This window comes from Terrapene carolina, unplaced genomic scaffold (genome assembly GCF_002925995.2).
Source record: "Terrapene carolina triunguis isolate 2854851 unplaced genomic scaffold, T_m_triunguis-2.0 Scaffold244, whole genome shotgun sequence".
In the NCBI taxonomy this organism is placed as follows: domain Eukaryota; kingdom Metazoa; phylum Chordata; order Testudines; family Emydidae; genus Terrapene; species Terrapene triunguis.
This window is the reverse complement of record NW_020664595.1, coordinates 676,961-699,903: the sequence shown is the minus strand read 5'-3', so window position 1 is coordinate 699,903 and position 22,943 is coordinate 676,961. Positions and strand designations below refer to the sequence as shown.

Genomic DNA, 22,943 nt, shown 5'->3' with positions numbered 1-22,943 from the left:
CTCAGTGCCAGTCCCGCCCCCTCCCCTCCAACTGCCCTAGTGCCAGCTCTGCTCCAGCCCAACTGTCTCAGGCCCAGTCCCCGCCCTCCAACTGCCTCAGGCCCACAACCCCTCCCTTCCCCTTCCTCCAACTGCCTCGGGCCAGCCCCACCCTCTCCCCTCCAAGTGCCCTAGTGCCAGTTCCGCTCCAGCCCAACTGCCTCAGCCCCACCCCCTCTGTTAAACTGCCCTAGTGCCAGCTCTGCTCCCCTCCAACTGCCTCAGGCCCAGCCCTGCCCCCACTCCAACTGCCTCAGACCCAGCCCCAACTGTCACCGAATCCTATCCCCCCCTTTCCTAGCCCCAACACCCAGCTCCCACCCCTGAACCTGCCGTTTGCCACGTCCCATTTGCCTCACTCCCTCAACAAATCCCTGCTCTGCAGGTCTAGCACCTCCCCATTACTCCCTCCCTGATTGGCTCCCACGTGAATCTCCCTCAGTCAACCGTTTTCCCCTCTCTTTCCTTTCCCTTCTATCCCCCCTTTTAACCCCAGCACCTCTCCTGCATCTCCTGATCCCTTCATGGCCCGCCCCACTTGACAAGCTTTGCTCCTTCCTCCCTATTCAGTGCCCCCATGCACCCCTGCTGGGCTATGCTCCTTCTCTGCCTTGGCCATACAAAAGTACAAAGTTTTTGGACTTTGAGTATAATAAAAATCCCGTGACAAATGCGTAGTTGCAGAAGATAAGAAATGTTGTCATTAAAGAATCATAATGTGCTCTCCAAAAATCCCCTTTCTAATAGATTAAAGGGGAAGATAATATACACATACTGAACTATAACACTAAAATGAAGGATTGCTAATGATAAGCTTTGTTACATGTTTATTAGAGATAAGGTAACACACTGCCAAGGTTTTGCCTGGTATTAATGTATTTTATTTCCCTTTCATATAATTTGCTGGCTTAATTTATCTTACCAGCAATATCATTTTAATTATGTGTTGTATTGGAGGATGTAAGCAAGTGGTACAAACATGCAATGATAAACCTTTTTCTGGGAAAATTTATTTAATGTAGATATAGTTTGACCCAGAAATGGCAAATCCAGCAGAAAACAATGTGGACACTAGATAATTGAAGCTTGGAGGAAAGTTGGGCAATGGAGAATGTGAAAATATAAACGAATCCAAGTGAAAATGGGCCCCAAACTGGAGAAACACTGGACCAGAAAGTGAAGAACGAGGCTGAAGATTATAGCAGAGGATCATCACAAAGCAGGTCAAGGAAACCTTGTTATTGGCCTTACTTTTCTGATAGTCATTTGAGATTTCATTCTAGGAAGACTTAAAGACATTTATGAGAGATGTCCTTGGAGCTCATCTCACTGGTCATTCATGCCATCCCCATACTGGCCTTATAGGACAGCCTGGGAAGTCCCTCAATCGACAAAGATGGATTTGACTATCCATTCCAAACATAGATCTCCTCCACCTCTGTCTCTTTTGGAGGATCCATTGCTTCCATGGGTCTCACAATAATTGGACCATCTTGAGCTGGCTTCTGTCCAGCCTGAAGACCTAAGCCCACCCTGAAGATTCATCTCAACAAGAGGAATTATTGCCTCTTTTCACTCTATAATAGTCATGATGAGGCCCTTGTTCCAGAATTCTCAATCCCACTACCAGATGATTTTGAAAACTGACTTCAGGACCAGGCAGGAAGTTCTTCACGCAGCGCACAGTCAACTTGTGGAACTCCTTACCTGAGGAGGTTGTGAAGGCTAGGACTATAACCGCGTTTAAAAGAGAACTGGATACATTCATGGAGGTTAAGTCCATTAATGGCTATGAGCCAGGATGGGTAAGGAATGGTGTCCCTAGCCTCTGTTTGTCAGAGGGTGGAGATGGATGGCAAGAGAGAGATCACTTGATCATTGCCTGTTAGGTTCACTCCCTCTGGGGCACCTGTCATTGGCCACTGGCGGTAGACAGGATACTGGGTTAGATGGACCTTTGGTCTGACCCAGTATGGCCATTCTTATAGTCAATTTCACAGTCATGGGATTTTAAAAATCATCAATTTCATAGTTTCAGATATTTACATCGGAAATTTCATGGTGTTATAACCATGGGGTGCCGACCCAAAGGAGGGTTATGGGGGGTGATGGCATTGTCACCCTTATTTCTGTGCTGCTGCTGACAGAGGCACTGCCTTAGAGCTGGGCAACCGGAGAGCAGCCGATAGTGCAGATGTGAGGGTCAAATATATGGAGGGGGTCATCACTTTTTTGGGGGGTGCAAGCCTAGCCTTACGAGTGGGCAACTGCCCAGGGCCCCATGGTCGGGGGCTGTTGTGGTACCCCCCCCCCACAGTCAGTCCAAGGCCACTTTAACCCCCAAGCGCTGTGTCTGGAGCCAGGGAGGGGCAGCTCCATGGCTGCTCCCTATGTAGTGACTCCTCCCCCCCACAGCTGGAGAGCAATGGGGGAAGGAAGTGGGATGGGAGTGCTGAGCTTCCTGCAGCCAGGAGAGGTTCCCGGAGGTGAGTCTGACCCGGCTCCAGGAGTGGCCCCTGCAGGAAAAGAGAAAGTCCAGTCTCTCCCCAGCCCTGCCAGGACTAGCAGCTGGAGCCCAGTGCATGGTAGAAGCCACAGGGGGGCACCTTTTCTCAGCAGATTTCACTGGGGAGACCAGATGTCATGGCCCTACACTCTCTCTCTTATCAAAACAAGTTTGAGATTGCTTTGACAACCATCACTGGTGGTAAGAAGGGACTGAGGGAGGTTGGGGGCATCTCCACCCTCTTATACCAGCCTACAGTGGATGGAGAGGATGCTCAAGTTGCCCCAGTGGGTACCAGTGAGGGAAGGAGTCCTCTGACAACTGTGCATGAGGCATGTACACATATGCAGTGGAATGGACAAGTGCATGAGCTCAAAGAACAGCTACGTTGCTGCTTCCTAGGGATAGAGAGTTCTAGGGATATATCTTACGGATACAGAGGACAGAACCAGCTTAGAAGCAGGATGAGATTTCTATGAAGTGCTGAGGAGACACTTATGTGAATACAGAAAGAAAAAGCATAAATAAGGACAAAACCTGTTTATTCAGATAAAGTGGAACAGAAGAACAAAATAAACTGACAGTCAAAAAAAGGTAATTCTCCATAAATCTCATGTCATTTGGAGTTTTGACACACCACTAGCTCAGCAGGGTTCCACATGTGCTTTCAATGGCTGAACTGATAAGAAAAACATTGCTTTTTCAATCTTCTAGTATCCTGTTTTTATTAAACAAATAGCTTCCCCTCTACTTTTTAGACCGAATACTGCTTTTCTTCTTCACACTCTTCTAAAAAACACAAACCCAAAACAGTACGAAGATTAAAGCATAGTCTAGCTAACTGGCAAACCTTATGTAACCATATTTAGCTTGCTCATAATCATTCAGGATCTGGCATTCAGAGTTATAAACAGCCATATTCCTTTGGAGCCATTTTTGAAGAAGCAAAAGTCTGTACAACATAGAAAAATTATTTGCTAAACCTACCAGGTTCCATGTGATACGTATTACTATGCCAAAACATTTTTTAAAAGCTCATAAGAGACCTTAAAGGTGTACAGTTAAGCACTCAAGTCAAGACATTTTCTTTCTTTCTTTAGATTTATAATAAAAGTCTCACTATTCATCCATCTTGTCCTTTAGAAAACTATTACAAAATTAAAACATAAATAATCACAGTCCAGGATTATAATAATATATGGAGATATACCTATCTCATAGAGCTAGAAGGGACCCTGAAGGGTCATTGAGTCCAGCCCCTTGCCTTCACTAGCAGGACCAAGTACTGATTTTGCCCCTGATCCCTAAGTGGGCCCCTCAAGGATTGAACTCACAACCCAAACCACTGCGCTATCCCTCCCCCCCTTGATTACTTTATATATAAATAAACAAATAAATATGAGAATATCACAGAGCTCTCGCTGGGATGATTTAGTTGGTGTTGGTCCTGCTTTGAGCAGCAGATTGGACTAGATACCTCCTGAGGTCTCTTCCAACCTTAATATTCTATGATTCTATGATTCTAAAATCCTGATGCCTCCAAGCCTCAGCCAGTTGCATAAACAACTTTAACTCTTCCCCTTATGTGAGTGCTTTAGGATTTTGCATTAATGCTCACATACTGGTTTTCAAATTTCATAGATCATTACACATTGTTTCTACAACCATGCGTGTGTTTCTGTGTATGTAACATCTTGCAATGCATTTTTCACTCTTGAATACTTATACTGATTTTGTTGTAAAATTTCCAGTATAACTTTATTCACTTAGGTCCCAATCCATCAAGTAGCTCCATTAGGGAGAATACCCCCTATGTCCAGTGGAACTTATTGCCAAGAGATGTTGTGAAGGCCAAAAGTATAACCAGGTTAAAAAAAGAACTAAATAAGTTCATGGAGGATAGGTTCATCAATGGCTATTAGATAAGATGGTCAGGGATGCAACCCCATGCTCTGAGTGTCCCTAGCCTCTGATGGCCAGAAGCTGGGAGTGAACGACAAGGGACATCAACTGCTGATTGCATTTCTGTTCATTCTCTCTGAAACATCTGCCATTGGCCACTGTTCAGAGACAGGATACTGGGCTAGATGGACCATTGGTCTGAGCCAGTATGGCCATTCTTATGTTCTTAATTAGGCAGGCCAAAAAATAATTTAAAGAACAACTAGCAAAAGACCCAGAAATTAACAGCAAAAACATTTCTAAATACATCAGAAACAGGAAGCCTGCCAAACAATCAATGGGGCCACTGGATGATTGAGGTGATAAAGGGGCACTCCAGGAAGACAAGATCATTACAGAGAAGCTAAATTAATTCTTTGCATCAATCTCAACGACTCCAGTTTGAACATCTCAGTCAGACTGCCAGCACCATAAGCTCCCGTGGCATCTGAACGCCAAGCTGAGATCTTTGCTCAAGTACCAGCAATGTGTTATCAAAACTTAGTTCACAGTTCTGCTAATGTGTGATTTCTCACAGTGATGTTGTCTCTGCTGGGCTATGAAGGGCCACAGAGTAAAAACTTACTTTGGTCAGTAACATCTGCTGCTCTGGCTGGATATACACAGGGAGTAAGTCTATTAAGTAAGGAGAACCCATTTTTACATAGTCAGTTTTCAGATGACCATTTTCTATCTCAAAATGTGTCATCCAGCATGGGGGAATTTTTTATTAGCCCTCATCGTGACAAATAAAAAAGGGACTGATCACAGAACTCAAAATTAATGGAAAATTAGGTACAAGAGATCATGACTTGGTCACATTTATAATGTGCAATCAGAATAAAGTCCAGACCAGTGATGTATATATTTGATACTTTAAAGGGGCCAATTTCACAAAGCTGAAAACAATTATGAGCCAACTCATCGAAATGTGAATGATAATTGGGAACTGTATAAGAATACTTTACTAGATGCCCCAAAAGCCACAATCCCACAATCAAGGAAGAAGGCTGTATAGATTTAAAAAAATTAGAGGGGAAGTGAAGGCACCTGTAAAAATATATATAACAAAAGGAAGAAAGGAGAAGTTGAAAGGAATGACTATATTTCAGAAGCTAGAAATTTTGGAAAATTGATAAGGAAAGCAAAGGGACCCAAGCAGAAATGCATGGCCAGCAGAGTTAAGGATAATAAGGAGTGTTTCAGTACATTAGCAACAAAAATAATTTTAATTACGGCATTGGTCCATTACTAGATGGAAATGGTTGAATTATCAATAATAATGCAGAAAAGGCAGATGTGTTCAAAAATATTTATGTTATAAATAAATGGAGATATCCTATCTCCTAGAACTGGAAGGGACCTGGAAAGGTCATCAAGTCCAGCCCCCTGCCTTCACTAGCAAGACCAAGTACTGATTTTGCCCCAGACCCCTAGGTAGCCCCCTCAAGGATTGAACTCACAACCCTGGGTTTAGCAGGCCAATGCTCAAACCACTGAGCTATCCCTCCCCCCATACTTGGATAAAAAAATTGAGGATGTAGTCATGTCATAGGAAATACTCTGCACTCCACTAGTATCTCAGAAGGATGTTAAAGTAGTTGCTACTCAAGTTAGATATTTTCAAATCAGCAGGTCTGGATAACTTGATTCCAAGATTTTTAAAAGAGCTGGCCGAGGTGCTTGCTGAACCATTAATGTTGATTTCCAATAAGTCTTGGAACACCGAGAAAATTCCAGAAGACTGGGATAAAACTCATGTTGTGCCAGTATTTAAAAAGGGTAAATATGATGACCAGGTAATTATAGGCCTGTCAGTCTGACACTGATCCCCGGTAAGATAATGTGGTGGTTGATATGGGACTTTATTAAAAGAATTAAAGGGGGTAATATAATGAATGCCAATCAACTTAGCTTTATGGAAACTAGATGCTGTCAAAGTAACCTGAGATCTTTTTTTGATCTGCAGTCAAGTTAATAAAGGAATAGTGTTGATGTAATATACATAGACTCCTGTAAAGCATTTGTCTTGACCAAATAAGGCAATTTCCTGCACTATCTTTGAGAGGTCTTACTGTATTAAGTATGTGTATCGTTGTGGGCCAGGGATTGTAAATAATTCCATGGAAGAGGTAACTACAGTTCCTTCAGGAATTAAGAAAAATGGTGGTGGTGGTGGGGAAGACAGGTGATTAGGTAAATTCACTCAGATTGTAACATCTCCAGAGAAGTACCACCTCCCTGGGTGATGCTTGCATATATTAGTTCAAATTGTATTCCAAACGCCAACAGATAAAGAAAGGACTTTTGGATAAATAGCCTGAGTTTAAACTGACCCACGGCCTTCTTTCTGATCCAGCAAATGGATAGGACCTTTTATCCCCAGGATGGGAGGAAGGTTTGGAAGGATACCTGCCATTGGGGTGGAGTTGGAGTGAGGTGACCTCTGGTGAGCTTTTTAGCATGCATGCAAGTTCTTGTATTATTTTAATCTGTGTTTTTAGTGCTTTCATTTTAAGAATAAATGTGCTTGCTTAGAAAGGGCTGTGTGGTAACTTAGAACTGTGGGCAATTTCAACTGTTCATAGCCTCTGAGGAGAAAGCAAAGTGCAGACATAGGCCAGTTTAGGCCGTCTGGCTTGCTGGGGAACTCACAGTGTAGACAGGAAACTATGCAGCCTAGAAAAACCTTGGTCAGGAGAAAGAGAGATGTAGGTCTCTGCCCAAGAGAGATGATGGCTGACAAGCCAGGAGTCCAGAATGGGTGCCATTGCTGGACCAAATACAGGTGCAGTTGCCCTGAGCTGTGAGTATTTTGATTTAAAATCGAGAAAGATATCAATTTAACATGGCACACATTAAATGGATTAAAAGCTGGATAATGATTAGGTCTCAAAAAGTAATTGTAAATGGGGAATCATCAAACGGGTGTGCTTCTAGTGAGGTCCCAGAGGGATCAGTTCTTGGCTCTAATTTAACATTTTTATTAATGACCTGGAAGAAAACATAAAATCATCACTGAAAGTTTACAGATGACACAAACATTGGGGGAATAGTGAACAACAAAGAGGACAGGTCACTGATACAGATTGATCTGGGCCACTTGGTAAGATGGGCACAAGCCAACAATATGTATTTTTAATATGGCTAAATATAAATGTATATATCTAGGAACAAAGAATATAAGCCATACTTACAGAATAGGGGACTCTATCCTGAGAAGCAGTGACTGAAAAAGATTTGGTGGTCATGGTGTTTAATTAGCTAAACATGAGCTTCGAGTGTGACGCTGTGGCCAAAAAAGCGAATGTGATCTTGGGATGGATAAACAGGGGAATCTTTAGTAGGAGTAGAGAGTGGTTATTTTACCTCTGTATTTGGTACTGGTGCAACTGCTGATGGAATGCTGTATCCAGTAGTCAAGAAGGATGTTGATAAACTGGAGAGAGTTCAGAGAAAAGCCACAAGAATGACTGAAGGATAGAAAACGTCTTATAGCAATTGACTGAAAGAGCACAATATATTTAGTTTAGCAAAGAAAAGATTTTTCGGGTGACTCTAAATACCAGCACAGGAAAGAAATATTTAATACTAGGCTCTTCAATTGATCAGAGAAAGGTATAACACAATCCAATTGCTGAAAGTTGAAATTACACAAATTCAGACTGGAAATATAGTGTAAAGTTCTAATTACTCTGACTGTTAACTATTGGAACAACTTACCAAGGATCATGGTGGATTCTCCATCACTGACATCAAGATTGGACATTTTTCTACAAGATGTGCTATAGGAATTATTTTGGGGAAGTTCTGTGTTATACAGGAGGTCAGACTAGATGATCACAATGGTCCCTTCTGGCCTTGGAATTTATGAATCTATGAATCACTTAGTGTAGTTTTGATAGAATTTCCTAGTTATTCGTTTAAAAAAATAAAAATAAATTTTGTAATCTGGATCTATTTTTAAGACATTTCCAGAGTCTCCTGTCCTGAACCAGGTGCAAACTCAGTGAGGCAACTGGCCTGATTCTGAGCCGAGTTCCACTGTTATGAATCCAGAGTTACTATCATGCTAAGCCCAAATCAAAGCTGATTTTCACTGAAAAGCACTTCTCCTCCCTAAGGACTATTTACTTGCCAAATATCAACTTGCTACCCCAAAATGTTTCTGTGCTATAACTGTTCAGAGAAAATATTTCACACCCATTCTCCTTGTTTTTAAAATAGCTCAATAACCTTTTTGCTTACAATTAAACAAAACAAAAACCAATCAACTAAAATAAAAGCAAATTGGGCTTCAAAAATGTCACCCCCAAAATTAAATGTTTTGGAAAGTACAAGGAATTAAAAATAAAAGACTAAGATGGAATACTTTGAGAACCATAACTGTAGTACACCGCTACCTCGATATAACGCGACCCGATATAACACGAATTTGGATATAAAGCAGTGCTCCGGGGGGGCAGGGCTGTGCACTCTGATGGATCAAAGCAAGTTCAATATAACGCAGTTTCACCTATAACGCGGTAAGATTTTTTTGCTCCCGAGGACAGCATTGTATCAAGGTAGAGGTGTAATTGCAAACTTGTGCTCCTCCTGTCATGTTCTGGCTTTATTATTTCCAGGTCCGCATGATCATTTTTTCAAATTGAAAAAAAGGAAGAGAAGTTTTGATTATCTTCCAGATTAGAAAATGCTCATATGCTCTTCGCATATTAAAGAGTAACTGAAGTGAACTATCTGAAAAACACTTACCGTGTCTGCAGCATGAGTACCACCTTTTGTTGTCTGTCCTTTTCTGGAAGACCTACGATACAAAACAAATGCTATTTGGACAACACAGTGTGTGAACAAGTTGAAATTGTAATTATTTGCATGGTTTTGAGAAGATGCTTATTAAAATCTATCAAACTACCTGTGCTACATGACAGAATATTAATGATCTATGTAATCAGGTTTCTGAATTTCAGATTAAACCAGTCTAGGTGAATGGGTTGCTCTTTCTCCTTCAGTAACTGGCATCAGTGTGCAAATACTGGCTTGTGCCAGCCTCTTTCTCTCTGGAATTCCTCACTCCAGGTTTTCCATAGCACTTCATATAAATGTTGATCCCTGAAAGGGGACTGATGCTAAACTGAGGTTTGGCCAGGGGGAAAAATGCCAATAAAACCACCTAAGGCACCAGAGCAGCCTACCGGCTGTGGAAGACTGCAGGCAGAAGGGAAACTGAGGCAGCTGAGGTACTCAATGCTAGATCAGATAAGATGCTCCTCCAGCCACACACAAGTGTCTTATTAAATCTGCAGGCCGCATGCTACTATAATAGATCCTGAACAAACTAAAATACTCTGATGACCAGGGAAGCTAGTCTCTGGACTGTACTAGGTGAATTTTAGAAATAGAATAATCATATCTTTTTTCTTTATTGAAAGAAACAGAACATTAGATGGTGTGGAGATCCCATCAGATTCTGAGCCTATCATCCCTTTGTCATTTTATCTTTTTAGCTGTGTGTAGCCTCCCTCCGAGACTGGCAGGGAGGGACAGCCATGCACCCACACATTGTGTAACCTGAACTCTGCATTAACTTTATTCTACATTGAATTTCCTTTCTTTAAAAAAAAAAACAAAAATGAATTTCTCTCTGCTTAGTAATAGCATTTAAATGGTCTCAATTAGGCACTACAGTGCTAACATCTATGAGGAAAACTGGGGAGGTAGACCAGCTCCCACTTATGCTGCTACTAAAGCCAGTCAAATGTTTTCATGTGGAAAGTTTTCCAGCAGAAAAAATGAAAGGTTTTGTTCTCACTGAATTTTTTGCAGGGAGACTTCAATTCTGATGGAAAAACATCAATCAGGATTCATCAGGTGTACATACACAGCTTTATTGATTTCTGCAAGTGAAACATTCTTTGACAGAGCTAGGGCTGTAGACTGATCTGGTAGAATGGGCTGTAGCTCTAGGAGGGGTCTTGGAATTAGCAATCTCATAAAATAAAATTCAACCAGAAGCCCACTCGGAGAGTCTTTGGGTTGAGACAGGGGATTCTTTAACTCTGTCTCTGAAAGCAAAAATCTGGGGGATACCCCCAAAGCATTTTCCTATCTCTAGATAGACAGGAGAACTTTGATTTTCTAAGGTGTGAAGAGCAGTTTCTTCCCTGCAGTGGTGAGATTTAGATTAAAAATGGATGGGATGGGTTACTCACCTTGTAGTAACTTGAGTTCTTTGAGATATGTTGTCCCTATGTATAGTGCACTTCAGGGTTGTGCATGTGCTCCATGCACCCAGGACTAGAGATTTTTCCCTCACAGTGTCTATCTGGGTCCATCCATGCACCCCTGCTCTTCTCATGCTCTGCACTAAGGGAATAAAGGGGGCTGCCAGATTGCTACCATTTTTGTTCCTTCTCTATTGGTAGACCCCCAGGAACCTAGGCAGTGGAGAAGGCGGGCAGGTAGTGCACTACATACAGGAACAAAACATCTCTGATAAATAATCTCCATACTGCTGGTCCCAGGGTGGACTTCTCCAAGTTCACCTTGAGATCTAGCCTTCTGAACAGATCTAGGAACATGGTGTTTGCTTCCTGTGTTTCCTGGTAAGATTGTCTCTTTAAAAGCCAATCGTCCAAGTAAACTGCCATCAACTACAGTACTTTGGTGAAAACGTTCTGACCAAGTCATTCTTTAGTCTCACTCCTTTCAGGGTAAGTCAGTGTGCACTCCAGTCACAGTCTTGCAGCCTTGTTCCAGGGTTCTAGACTGACTCTAGGTCCACTAGGCCTTATGACACTTATCCAGAGCCTTTGTTAGGGTTTTCCCTTGGTGGTCTGTAGGGGAACTCAGTCCCACCCTCTATCCTCGGTTACAGCCCTAAGGTCCACTTCCTCAGACCTCCTGCTTCTTTCATGGACATCTTCCTACTGTGGCCTGCTTAAAAATATTCTTCACTATCCCTCTTAAGGCCTCAAAAGAAAGGTAACAAAGGAAAACATAATAAAAAATAGTCCTAACATGTCCCTGGCCTCCGTCCTTTCAGGATATACCTGATAAGCCGTAGCCCAGCTCAGTATCCTCAAGGCTATCCAGAAATGTTTGCAGAAGCCCCCTGGCAGTGTCATCCTCCACAATACTCCTTCTTGGGAACTAGCGGGGAGTGATATGTCCACCTCCTATGGCTGGGTCTTTTTGAACTGGGCTTCTCCCTTTTTAAACTTCTGCTCCAAGACTGGCATGCCTTGCAGGTGCAGCATGGTGGGGCTGCCTGAGGCCCAAACTGCATTAACCCCTTCTTGCCTGGTGTGGGGTTTGTACACTCCATCACAGGGCAGGAGACAGAAAGATATGGGCATGCTTTCATAGCAGGGATAAGGGGAGGGGAATCCAGTTTTACTGTGAATCAATCAATTTCAGAAACAGCTAGCTTGGATGAAAAAGTTCCATGAATCTGAAGAGAAGTCATGAGCTGCAGGGGAAAGATCTGGGACACCACAGAAAACTCTGCCGAACACCAAAGAAAATTCACAGTGGTGAGGAATGTGACACAGGGAAATACTTTTTGAGTGTCTGTTACTTTGTATAATTCCGGGTTTCTCATAAAAACGGCCACACTGGATCAGACCAAAGGTCCATCTAGCCCAGTATCCTGTCTTCCGACAGTGGCCAATACCAGGTGCCCCAAAGGGAATGAACAGAACAGGTAATCATCAAGTGATCCATCCCCTGTTGCTCATTCCCAGCTTCTGGCAAACAGAGGCTAGGGACACCATCCCTGTCCATCCTGGCTAGTAGCCATTGGTGGACTTATTAGTTCTCTCATACTACTAAATAAAGAGTAGTGGCGTTTTGGAATGCTGTGCAAAGTCTGTGTATGTCTATTGGCTTTCAGTAGAGGTACCCCTGAAGAGGTAAACTGTAAACCAGAAAACTCAGTGGAATTCTGGGGAATGTGCAAAAGCTTTTGGGAAACTGCACTAGTTTCATGACCTAGACATTTGGATTGCAGGGGTCACCTCTGCCAAGAATGGTGTCAGACTTGAGGTCTGCTCCAGGAGTGTGTGGCTAGAAGCACAAAGCCAGGAACAGAGTTTAAGATCAGCAAGGAAAGGGCACATGGGATTGAATGTGTAGATTAGAACTGGGCAAAAAGAGGAAGTGTGTGTGTTTGTGGGGGGTCTCTTTTTGTTAACATTGTCATTGTTTTGAGAAAATTTAATCCCAAAAGTGGACAGAATGTCAAAACCGCAAAAAAAAAAAAAAAAAAAAAAAAAATTGCAGAAAGGACTTTGCAGAAAAAAATCCACTTTTAGACAACCAAAATGTATTAGGAAAGTGGGGAGGCAGAGCCTCTGATGCTCTGCCTGTCTGTCCTCTTGGAGCTAAGGGAAAGGTGGGAAGGTAAAGCACAGCAGTGCTGTCCTTCCCCATCCCCTGGCACAGAGGGAAAATGGTGTTTGATTAAGGCTTAGCTGAATCTGTACTAGATTTGATGAAACATTTAATTCTGCCTAATTGGCAGAAAATTTCTAACAAGCTCTAGTTTGGGTTTCCTCACAGCAGTCTGGAAAGCGTCCAGCAGGGGGGAGCCCAACCAGATTTGTGGCAGCATCCTAGGCTAATAATGGACCAGCTTAGGAAATGTAACAGAGGTGCTTTTGCAGGTGGCCAGCAATGCATGGCAGGCTTACAGCCAAGTGTAACACTGGGGGAGCTGGGATTAGAATTAAGTGTCACAATCTTATCATATAGTGTAAACGTGAATGAAATTTTACTTACCTGCTAAAGATCCGAGCAATTTGAGCTCTTTTATGCACGGCAAAGCTGAGAACCACAAGAAGAAGAAGGATGCTTCCAATTGCTACTCCCATAATGACAATGTCACTACTGGACACTTGGAAAGAAACAAACATGGAACATTACACTTTGTTTGCACTTAAGACTTACTCATATAACTGTAACAAACATTTCTGTAGAAACTGAGGCTTGTCCCTGTATCAAGTGTGCATGCATCACACACACATACAGCTATCTCATATGTACATTATCTAACAATGCCAGCAAAGAGGGCCTCCAAATTTATTTTGTCTGTACACAAGGTGCCAGCATTGCTGTGTGTTTCTGCTGTGTATTACCCCTAATCATGGAGACTATGTGTTGGCAACAGCTGGGCAGGCATGATTGGCATATTGCAGAGTTACATGATTGGCATATTGCACATGAATTAGTGGTGTAATATAGCTTTCCTCCTCCCCGCAAAAAAAGACGAATGCAGTTTCAGGCTGCATATGTACAAGCATCCAATCTTGGAGCAAGGTGGGAATACTTCTTTCTATATTGGCCTGGAGTGACCACACCTAGAATTGTGTTCATTTTTCAGCACTACAGTAACTGAAAGATATTTAAAAATTAGAGGGAGTAAAGAAAAAAATAACAAAACTATCAGGGATCTTAAGGGCTTGATTCATAAGGAAAATATAACAGAGATAAAAACTTACAGCTTGATTGAGCAATGACTAAGAGGGAACATGACAATAGTCTACAATTATGTACACATTCTCAAATGAGAATGATCTGTTTCTGCCAATCATGGCAATTCAACTGGAGTACCCCAGCAACTGGTAGCTGCCACTGTGAGAGAGGCAGTCTCTCAAACACCTGGGTCCCAGGCTATAGAGCTTTAAAAATTATACCAACATCCAGAACTGTAGCCACAAACGAACAGATATCCAGTACAGATCACACAACATGACTGTGATATGCCAATACTGTAGCCCTAAGGATTAATTTGCTTGTCTATATAAATATATCTTTCTTTTAAATTTGAGTATTTGATGTATTAGGCTTATAGATTTTATATTAAAAGTAAGTTTGGCTGTAATGCAAGAGACCTACCTACAGGCCAAAACCCTGTATGTTAAGCTAATGCGAAGTTAACAACTTTTGAGACCCTTACCCAGAAAAGTAAAATTAGACAAAACACTCACTCAGATGTCTAGAGACCTTTACCTGGACCAATAGCAATAAAGGGTGGAAAAAGGGGGTTTTGCCCACAAGTCTAACAGATACACCACAAGTGCGTACATACCTGTCATCCATACGCACATACATACTAGCCTATGGGATAAGTGTACCCTAACATTTCCGTGGGGGAGGAATGAAATTTGGGCATAAGAGGAAGGATTTCCGATTAATGTCCTATAAAAAGGCGAGGCAGCTCGCCATTAGACAGGCAATCTACCCACCTATCTGCTCCTGTCTACTCTTCATTGCCTCCACCTTCAACTACATATCGACGACTATTAACTATTGATAGGCCGTTCTTCATTTCTTTTAAAACTGTAAATTAAAAAGGGATTTAATCTCCCTTATGTTTTATTTTAGTTAAGCCATATAGAGTTAAGTTAGAGAGCAAACAGCTCTGCAGTAGCTTCCTCTGCTAGAGGTGTGAAAACGCCCAAGGTGTTGCCAACACCAGGTTATCAAAACAGGGTGTGAGTATTAATCAATTTTGCAGCTTATAATCTTATATTCATATATATATATATATCTTAAAGAATTGTGATAAGTGTAACTCTGTAATTCTAACTGTTTTACCATTTGCTTACTATCTTCATTGATTTTAATAAAAAGGTCTTTATGACTATATCTGTCTCAGTGTAAACTTCCTGTCATACCCCCGAAGTTCCTTTATAAACTGTGTGAAGCCTGATTCAGGACGAACTTTATCTTCTGATCAAACAAATTGGTGAGCCGAAACCCATACTAATGAATATCAACAATAATCATCATTAAAATTATTAATAAATTAATTAAATGAAATTAAATTAAGTGGATAAATTAAATCAACCCTACTAACACACCCCAAATCAGGCTACAATACATAACTTACTCAGTTCAAGAAGAGACCCACTGTATTCTACACATACCACCTTCTGTGGGCAGATTCAGACCCACAGGAAGCATGGAAGCTACAGTGCAACTCCATGGCAAAGGAGTATATGGGCTAGACAGGGTCCCCTCGGTGACCATCCCATGGACATAGAAAAGCACGTCTCTATGGCTCTGGCACTAATACTCAAGGCACCACAGGGGAAAAGAATTCTGGGAGATACATACACTGCAGAGCAACAGCCTTCACTCATGTCTCTGGCTGCTGCCAGCTATCTCCATTATGTCAGTAGCACCAGAGTATGTGTAACTGCATATTTGTGCAGGAGAGAGGGGATTACATGAAGGTGTGTTCAAGTTGGTGGAGGAGAGGCTAGGAATTGCTGTGTTGAGGGAGAAAGAACATTTACTGACCTTAAGGTAACGGTGGTTCTTCAAGACATGTTGTCCACATGTATTCCACTTCTGGTGTGCGTGTGCTCCACGCACTCAAGACAGGATTATTTTGGCCAGCAGTGTCTCCTGAATCTCCAGTGTCTTGGCTATACCTTGGCCAGCCCATCTCCCCCAAGGGTTTAAAGGTTGGACTGGGCCAAACCATCCCTCAGCTCCTTCACCAATACAGAATCCAGCTGTTGTAGGATTCCATAGAAGTGGGGAAGGAGGGCAGGTCATGGAATACATGTGAACATCACATCTTGAGGAACTACAGTTACTGTATACAATGTAACTGTTCTTTCTTCTTTGATGTTTGCAGTGTTGTTGTAGCCCTGGTGGTCCCAGGATATTAGAGAGACAAGGTGGGTGAGGTAGTATCTTTTATTGGACCAACTTCATAGACTCATAGACTTTAAGGTCAGAAGGGACCATTATGATTATCTAGTCTGACCTCCTGCACAACGCAGGCCACAGAATCTCACCCACCCACTCCTGTAACAAATCCCTAACCTATGCCTGAGTTATTGAAGTCCTCAAATCGTGGTTTAAAGACCTCAAGGTGCAGAGAATCCTCCAGCAAGTGACCCGTGCCCCACGCTGCTGAGGAAGGCGAAAAACCTCCAGGGCCTCTGCCATTCTGCCCTGGAGGAAAATTCCTTCCCGACCCCAAATATGGCTATCAGTTAAATCCTGAGCATGTGGGCAAGACTCACCAGCCACCATCCAGGAAATAATTCTCTGATGAAAGAGACAAGCTTCTTCAGGAACTGAGTAAGAGCTCTGGATAAGCTTGAAAAGTTGTCTCTTTCAACAACAGAAGTTGGTCCAGTGAAAAATATTGCCTCACCCACTTTACTATTTTGAGTAATTGTGCACATGTATTCCCTGCTTCTGGTGACCCACAAGCCATGACCTCATAGACAGGAGGCCGGTGCTCAGAAACTACCTAAATAAAGACTGAAGGATAGCTTTGCCAAAGTGGGCATTAGATCTTGAGGCCTCAAATAGGGAATAGTCAGGGACTAGACTGTCAGTTCTCATAGCATGGGGAAAAATTCTGGGAAGGTTAGACGAATAGCCCTAGCACATTTATGTGAAAGTGAGTTTCTTCAGGAATCTAGTGGGTTTGCGTTTGAACGTGGTCCAGGTGAGCTCCCCAGCCAAGTGCGGGAGCATCCATCACCAGCTTCTTGGTAGGTAGAGGTGGAGAAAATGCTACTCCTTTGCATATCTGGAGAAGATCCTTCCACTAAGATAATGATGAGAGAGGACTTCTTGGCAGACCTGCACCCTCATGTCAATGTCTGTTGAATAGATATAACAATTTTCCAATTTTGATGATCCTTGCATGCAGCACAGGTAAAAGCTGGCATGCTGTGTTACATATATACAGGGGAGCATGTGACTAAGAATTCTGAGACAGACTCTTTCTCCAGGGTTTGAGGATAAGCCAGTCATGAGGACAGGCTAGTGATACCATTCTGAACTTGAAATGGTGGGTGAAGGCACTTAGCCATCTAAGTGCAGGAGTAGATGCCAACCCCACTTCTTCCCCAGGACTGGAAAATACTGTGAATGTAACCCCAAGGTTACCCCTAGGTTCCCGGGGCTCTGTGTGCTTGTAACTCAGGGACAGCCATGCTATCGCTGGGAGGAAGGGGAAACCCAGGGCAGAATCAGAGTCTACTAGGCAACCAAGAGGAAGAGAGGAGAGACACTTTACAGCGACAGGGGCCCCTGTTGGCTCTGGGAAGGATTAGAGTTGAGCCAGCTCAGAGGAGGAGCATTGCCTGAGAGAAATGTGTGTGTGTGTGGGGGGGGGGGGGGGGACAGACAAAGTCAAATGAGTGACAAGTGAAAGAGCTAGTTTGACCAATAGGAAGTGAGATGTCCACACTGGGAACACTGTGAGAGGGGAGAAGCTATTCTGGAGTACTTTGGAGCCAGCCACAGAAAGCGAAGGACTTGCTGTGTGGTGAGCTGGTGAGTCGCAGGCCTGCATGCAGGATTTCCTCTGAGAACTGGCCTCCTGGGACCTGGTAGCAGCATCCCTCAGCTCGGTCCATTCCCTCTTCAAGGTGAGTTCCAGTTTAAAGAATTTTACTGGGAAAACCCCCCACCCAGCCAGGCTGAGTTAGTGCTTCAGCTCCCTAGGTAAAATCAATCACCACATGGTAAGTTTTTCTCTGGCTGCTAGTCCAGGGTTGAGCACCTGCTGTGAGCGTGTCTGAGCACTAGGGTAGGAGGCTAAAGTTAGGATTTTAGTATAGTTATTGTAATCGGAACTTTGAACCCTGCATAAGAACATAAGAACGGCTGTACTGGGTCAGACCAAAGGTACATCTAGCCCAGTATCCTGTCTACTGACAGTGGCCAATGCCAGGTGCCTCAGAGGGAGTGAACCTAACAGGTAATGATCAAGTGATCTCTCTCCTGCCATCCATCTCCACCCTCTGACAAACAGAGGCTAGGGACACCATTCCTTACCCATCCTGGCTAATAGCCATTAATGGACTTAACCGCCATGAATTTATCCAGTTCTCTTTTAAACGCTGTTATAGTCATAGCCTTCACAACCTCCTCAGGTAAGGAGTTCCACAAGTTGATTTGCGCTGTGTGAAGAACTTCCTTTTATTTGTTTTAAACCTGCTGCCTACTAATTTCATTTGGTGACCCCTAGTTCTTGTATTATAGGAATAAGTAAATAACTTTTCCTTATATACTTTCTCCGCATCACTCATGATTTTATATACCTCTATCATATCCCCCCTTAGTCTCCTCTTTTCCAAGCTGAAGAGTCCTAGCCTCTTTAATCTCTCCTCATATGGGACCCGTTCCAAACCTCTAATCATTTTAGTTGCCCTTCTCTGAACCTTTTCTAGTGCCAGTATATCTTTTTTGAGATGAGGAGACCACATCTGTACGCAGTATTCAAGATGTGGGCGTACCATCGATTTATATAAGGGCAATAATATATTCTCCATCTTATTCTCTATCCCCTTTTTTATGATTCCTAACATCGTGTTTGCTTTTTTGACCGTCTCTGCACACTGCGTGGACATCTTCAGAGAACTATCTACGATGACTCCAAGATCTTTTTCCTGATTTGTTGTAGCTAAATTAGCCCCCATCATATTGTATGTATAGTTGGGGTTATTTTTCCCAATGTGCATTACTTTACATTTATCCACATTAAATTTCATTTGCCATTTTGTTGCCCAATCACTTAGTTTTGTGAGATCTTCACAGTCTGCTTTGGTCTTAACTATCTTGAGCAGTTTAGTATCATCTGCAAACTTTGCCACCTCACTTTTTACTCCTTTCTCCAGATCATTTATGAATAAGTTGAATAGGATTGGTTCTAGGACTGACCCTTGGGGAACACCACTAGTTACCCCTCTCCATTCTGAAAATTTACCATTAATTCCTACCCTTTGTTCCCTGTCTTTTAACCAGTTCTCAATCCATGAAAGGACCTTCCCTTTTATCCCATGACAACTTAATTTACGTAAGAGCCTTTGGTGAGGGGATATCCTGGGAATGGAAGCAGCATGACTTCTGCTTGAAGGGGACGCCTGCCAGTAGTGATCAACAGCCCCTCTGCACTAACTAAGGAGTCCAGACACATCTCTGAACTGAGGATCGTTCACAGAGTTCTGAGTGCACCATCTTTTAGATGGTCAGAGAAATTGTTCTGGAAACCCCCTGCTCCCTGAACTGTCCCCTCAAGCCAGGAGTAAGGGGTTGGAGCTTTTATTACTTGCTGCCTATTAAATTTGGAACACTAATTTTTACGTTTACTATATCAGGTCACATGACATGGGAAATTCACAGGTATTATAGCCAGGGCACCGATGACCCTGAGAGGTACATTATATTTACTTCCTGTTTAATATAATTACTGCATTGAACATATTGTGTGTATTTGTTTTATTTCTTGGGAGTCTCCAACTATCTGGCAAGGAAGTGTGGGTTACCCTGTGGTTAGAATTTTCCTTCCAAGCTGCCCTGGTGACCCTGCTAGGAAGGAGTGAGGCGAGTGGAGAGACTGCCAAATAAATATGGGAAGAAAATTAGAAATTTACACTCTGCTGAGCTGGAGCCAGGATCCAGAAGAACCCAGGCCTGTCCTTCAAAACCCATGAGGAGATTGGCACTAAAAGAGAAAAGCAGGGAATAGGGGAGCTCCATGAACAAAACTTCTGCTCTCTGAACTCAAGGCACTTCTTCACTGCTCTGAGATTTGAGAAGGGAGTCCACTTCCTGCTGTATCAGTCTCTTATCAGAGGGGTCCCTGAAGAAGGCCAGGGAAGGGAATGGGAGGTAGGAAGTCTCTGAAACAGTATGGAATACCCCATTTAGATGATCTGTAAGAGCCAGTGTTCTGAGGGGATGTGGTTCCAGTCCTCCTGAAAATAAAACAGTCAATTTGCAATGGGGATGGGGATGGAAGGGAGGGTGGGGTGATGGGGTAGAAGGGTACAGATCCTTTAGAGACTCCAACTGGCTCTTGACCAAGGCATCTTTTTAAAGGTGAACTCAGGGTTGAGTAGCAGATGAAGAAAAGACAGAGGGTCTTCTTTGTTGGAACCTCTGCCTTGTCCTCAGTGGTTCCAAGGGTCTGTACTGACTCTAATAGTAGACAGGTGCTCTCTGCTTGAAATAATTCTGAGGCCAGGCCTGTTTTCTCCATGGTGCCAGCAAGTAGAGTCCCATAGTGGCTCTTTCAGTGAGTGCAGGGATTTGTCTGTCTTGATATAAAACAGGTTACAGACTTTAAAGGGAAAGGCCCCAATAGTTGTTTGTACTTTAGGTATCCTGAAGACAGCAGCCATGAAGCACTGCACATGGTGATAGATATGGCTATAGATCTCACTCTGTATCCAAGGCATCTAATGTTGCATGAAGTTAACAGTTGGAGACAATAGACCTCAGTTCTTTCCTGATGTTTTGAGGAAGTTTATGAATAAAATTACATACTTTGTTCCAATTTAAATAATAGTATTTAGCTAATAAAGCCTGATAATCGGTGACATGGATTTGGAAACTTGCTCCTGAGTAACTTCTTTTGCCAAATAAATCCAACCTTGTCTCTTGGTGTTATTATTGGTGGTCCAATCAAAGACCCTGGGATTTGATGTGTATAAAAATATTTAAAGCCAGATGCAGGTATCTGGTAGCTATGTGCTGTTTTGAAGGTAAGTACCACAGATGCTCGTGTCTAACAGATGTTTTGCTGGTACCGTTACTCCCACATTAATTGACATGGCCAATTCTCCAGGTACTGATGTGTGCAGGATATCACATAGCTTGTGTGAGTTTTCCTGCACTGCTTCTACAGCATCTCAACACTATCTGTCATTCAGCATAGAAATTCCTGGAGCATCAGGAGGCTGTGTAGAAGTAATGGGCATTATTGCTTTGTCTCATGAGGAGAAGGAGATAGCTGCTCCAAATATTGCAGGTGCTCATCCTTGCTTTATGATCCTGCTGCTAGACAGGGTGACTGATGGCTGCCAGGGCCTCTTGCATAATCCTAAGGGATCTCAGAAAGGAGAGATACCTAGTCTTGGAAGGAATACTTGACGCTGGGTTTCTTGCAGTCTGAATGCCCCAAGGGACCCTGTACCGCCAAGATTGAGTCTAATATGGGCAAGGGCCAGGGATCACGGGGGTGGGTACTGGGGAGAATACTCATCCCTAGATTGTCTAGGTCTATGAGTGTAATAAAGGGGCATGTCCAACCAGTAAAGATCATCGGCACAGGTTACTGGTAAGTGTCTGTGGGATGCCTCACTGCTATACTCATAAGTTGAGGATGAGAAAGAATATTCCTTTTCTGAAGGTGGAGCTACTTTGACAGGGTTCAAACCTGAGCTATGGACTCTGCTCTTACAGGTATCAAGCAGTTGGGACTATGAGGGTATTAGCGGTTGGTACCATAGGTGGTGCTCGCAGCACCAAAGACAGTAGCAGTCATTTAGACTGAACAGTCACTGTTAGTTCATTTGGTACTGAAAATGACTTCAGTGCTGAGAAGGTTGATACCAAGAACAACTGTAGCGCAGTTATCGGCACTGGAATCATGGGTGCCTAGGTCACCAGTATCAGGTGCATTGCAGTTGGTACCAGGCAAAGTGCAGAGCTCCACATGAGACAGCACCATTGCTTGGTGACGTCTCTCTGAGGACATCAGAATGACCCATTCTGGGACACGAACTAACTTTTCAGGAAACAGGTTGAGGTGGTCGCTTCCACTTTCTACTAGGTCCCACTGAAGGTGACCTAGATTTGTGCTGTCCAGAGGAGCAGTAAGTATTCTTTCCTACCCCTCTCAGATGACTCAGCTGTTTTGCTGGTCTCAGCTGTTGCCTTCTTAGTATAGTGAGCCTGGGAGTTCAGAGTTGAGTAAGAGCTCATAGAAGCACTGTTTTGCTGGTCTCAGGCCTAGCAGAGTCTTTTTTCTCCAGATCACAGAAGTCCCTTCCCAACTTCTCTAAGAGGAATAATTACTGTGGAACTCTCTTGCCTTCTCTGTTCTTTTAGAAACAGAATGGCAGATAGATGCACTATCGGGGATGTGCCTCTCGGCAAGGCAAAATATGCAGCTCACAGAGTTTAGAGTTTCAGGCCAAAAGAGACCACCAGATCATCCAATATGACCTCCTGTATATCACAGGACAGTAACACCACTTGCCACCCCCACACCAAGTCCAACAACCAGAATTAGACCAAAGTATTATAGGCCTCAGGATATTAAAGTAGTGTGTATGCCACAAGCAGAGGAAAAGCCGTTACTAATCTGTTCTGTAAGTGTTGTTCTTTGAGATCTGTTGTACATGTCCACTCCAGTTCAGGTGTATGTGTGCCCAGTGTCCTGAACCCTAAGATGTTTTTCCCACTGGGGTGGCACTTGTGCCCTCCATTTGCTCATGTTGCTAGCTCAGAGTATAAAAGGATGGAGCCGCCTTAGCCCCCCTTCACTTACCAGAAAAAAAGACTGTGATAAGGAGAGAATGGGCAAGGGGAGGGGAGGCATGAAATGGATATGTGCAACACATAGATTCATAGATTCATAAATTCTAGGACTGGAAGGGACCTCGAGAGGTCATCGAGTCCAGTCCCC

At 43.1% G+C, this 22,943-nt stretch overlaps 1 protein-coding gene across 1 annotated transcript in view; it reads right to left on the bottom strand.

Moving 5' to 3' along the window:
- Positions 1 to 7,826: 7,826 nt before the first annotated feature.
- Positions 7,827 to 22,943, bottom strand: part of LOC113407718 (disintegrin and metalloproteinase domain-containing protein 20-like) — a 166,225-nt gene continuing 151,108 nt past the window's right edge. Inside the window, exons 22-24 of the mRNA XM_026657439.1 lie at positions 13,268 to 13,382; positions 9,242 to 9,293; positions 7,827 to 7,925 (exon numbers count right to left, since the gene is read on the bottom strand). Coding sequence (XP_026513224.1) covers positions 7,827 to 7,925; positions 9,242 to 9,293; positions 13,268 to 13,382 — 266 coding nt within the window. The remainder of the gene's footprint in view (positions 7,926 to 9,241; positions 9,294 to 13,267; positions 13,383 to 22,943) is intronic.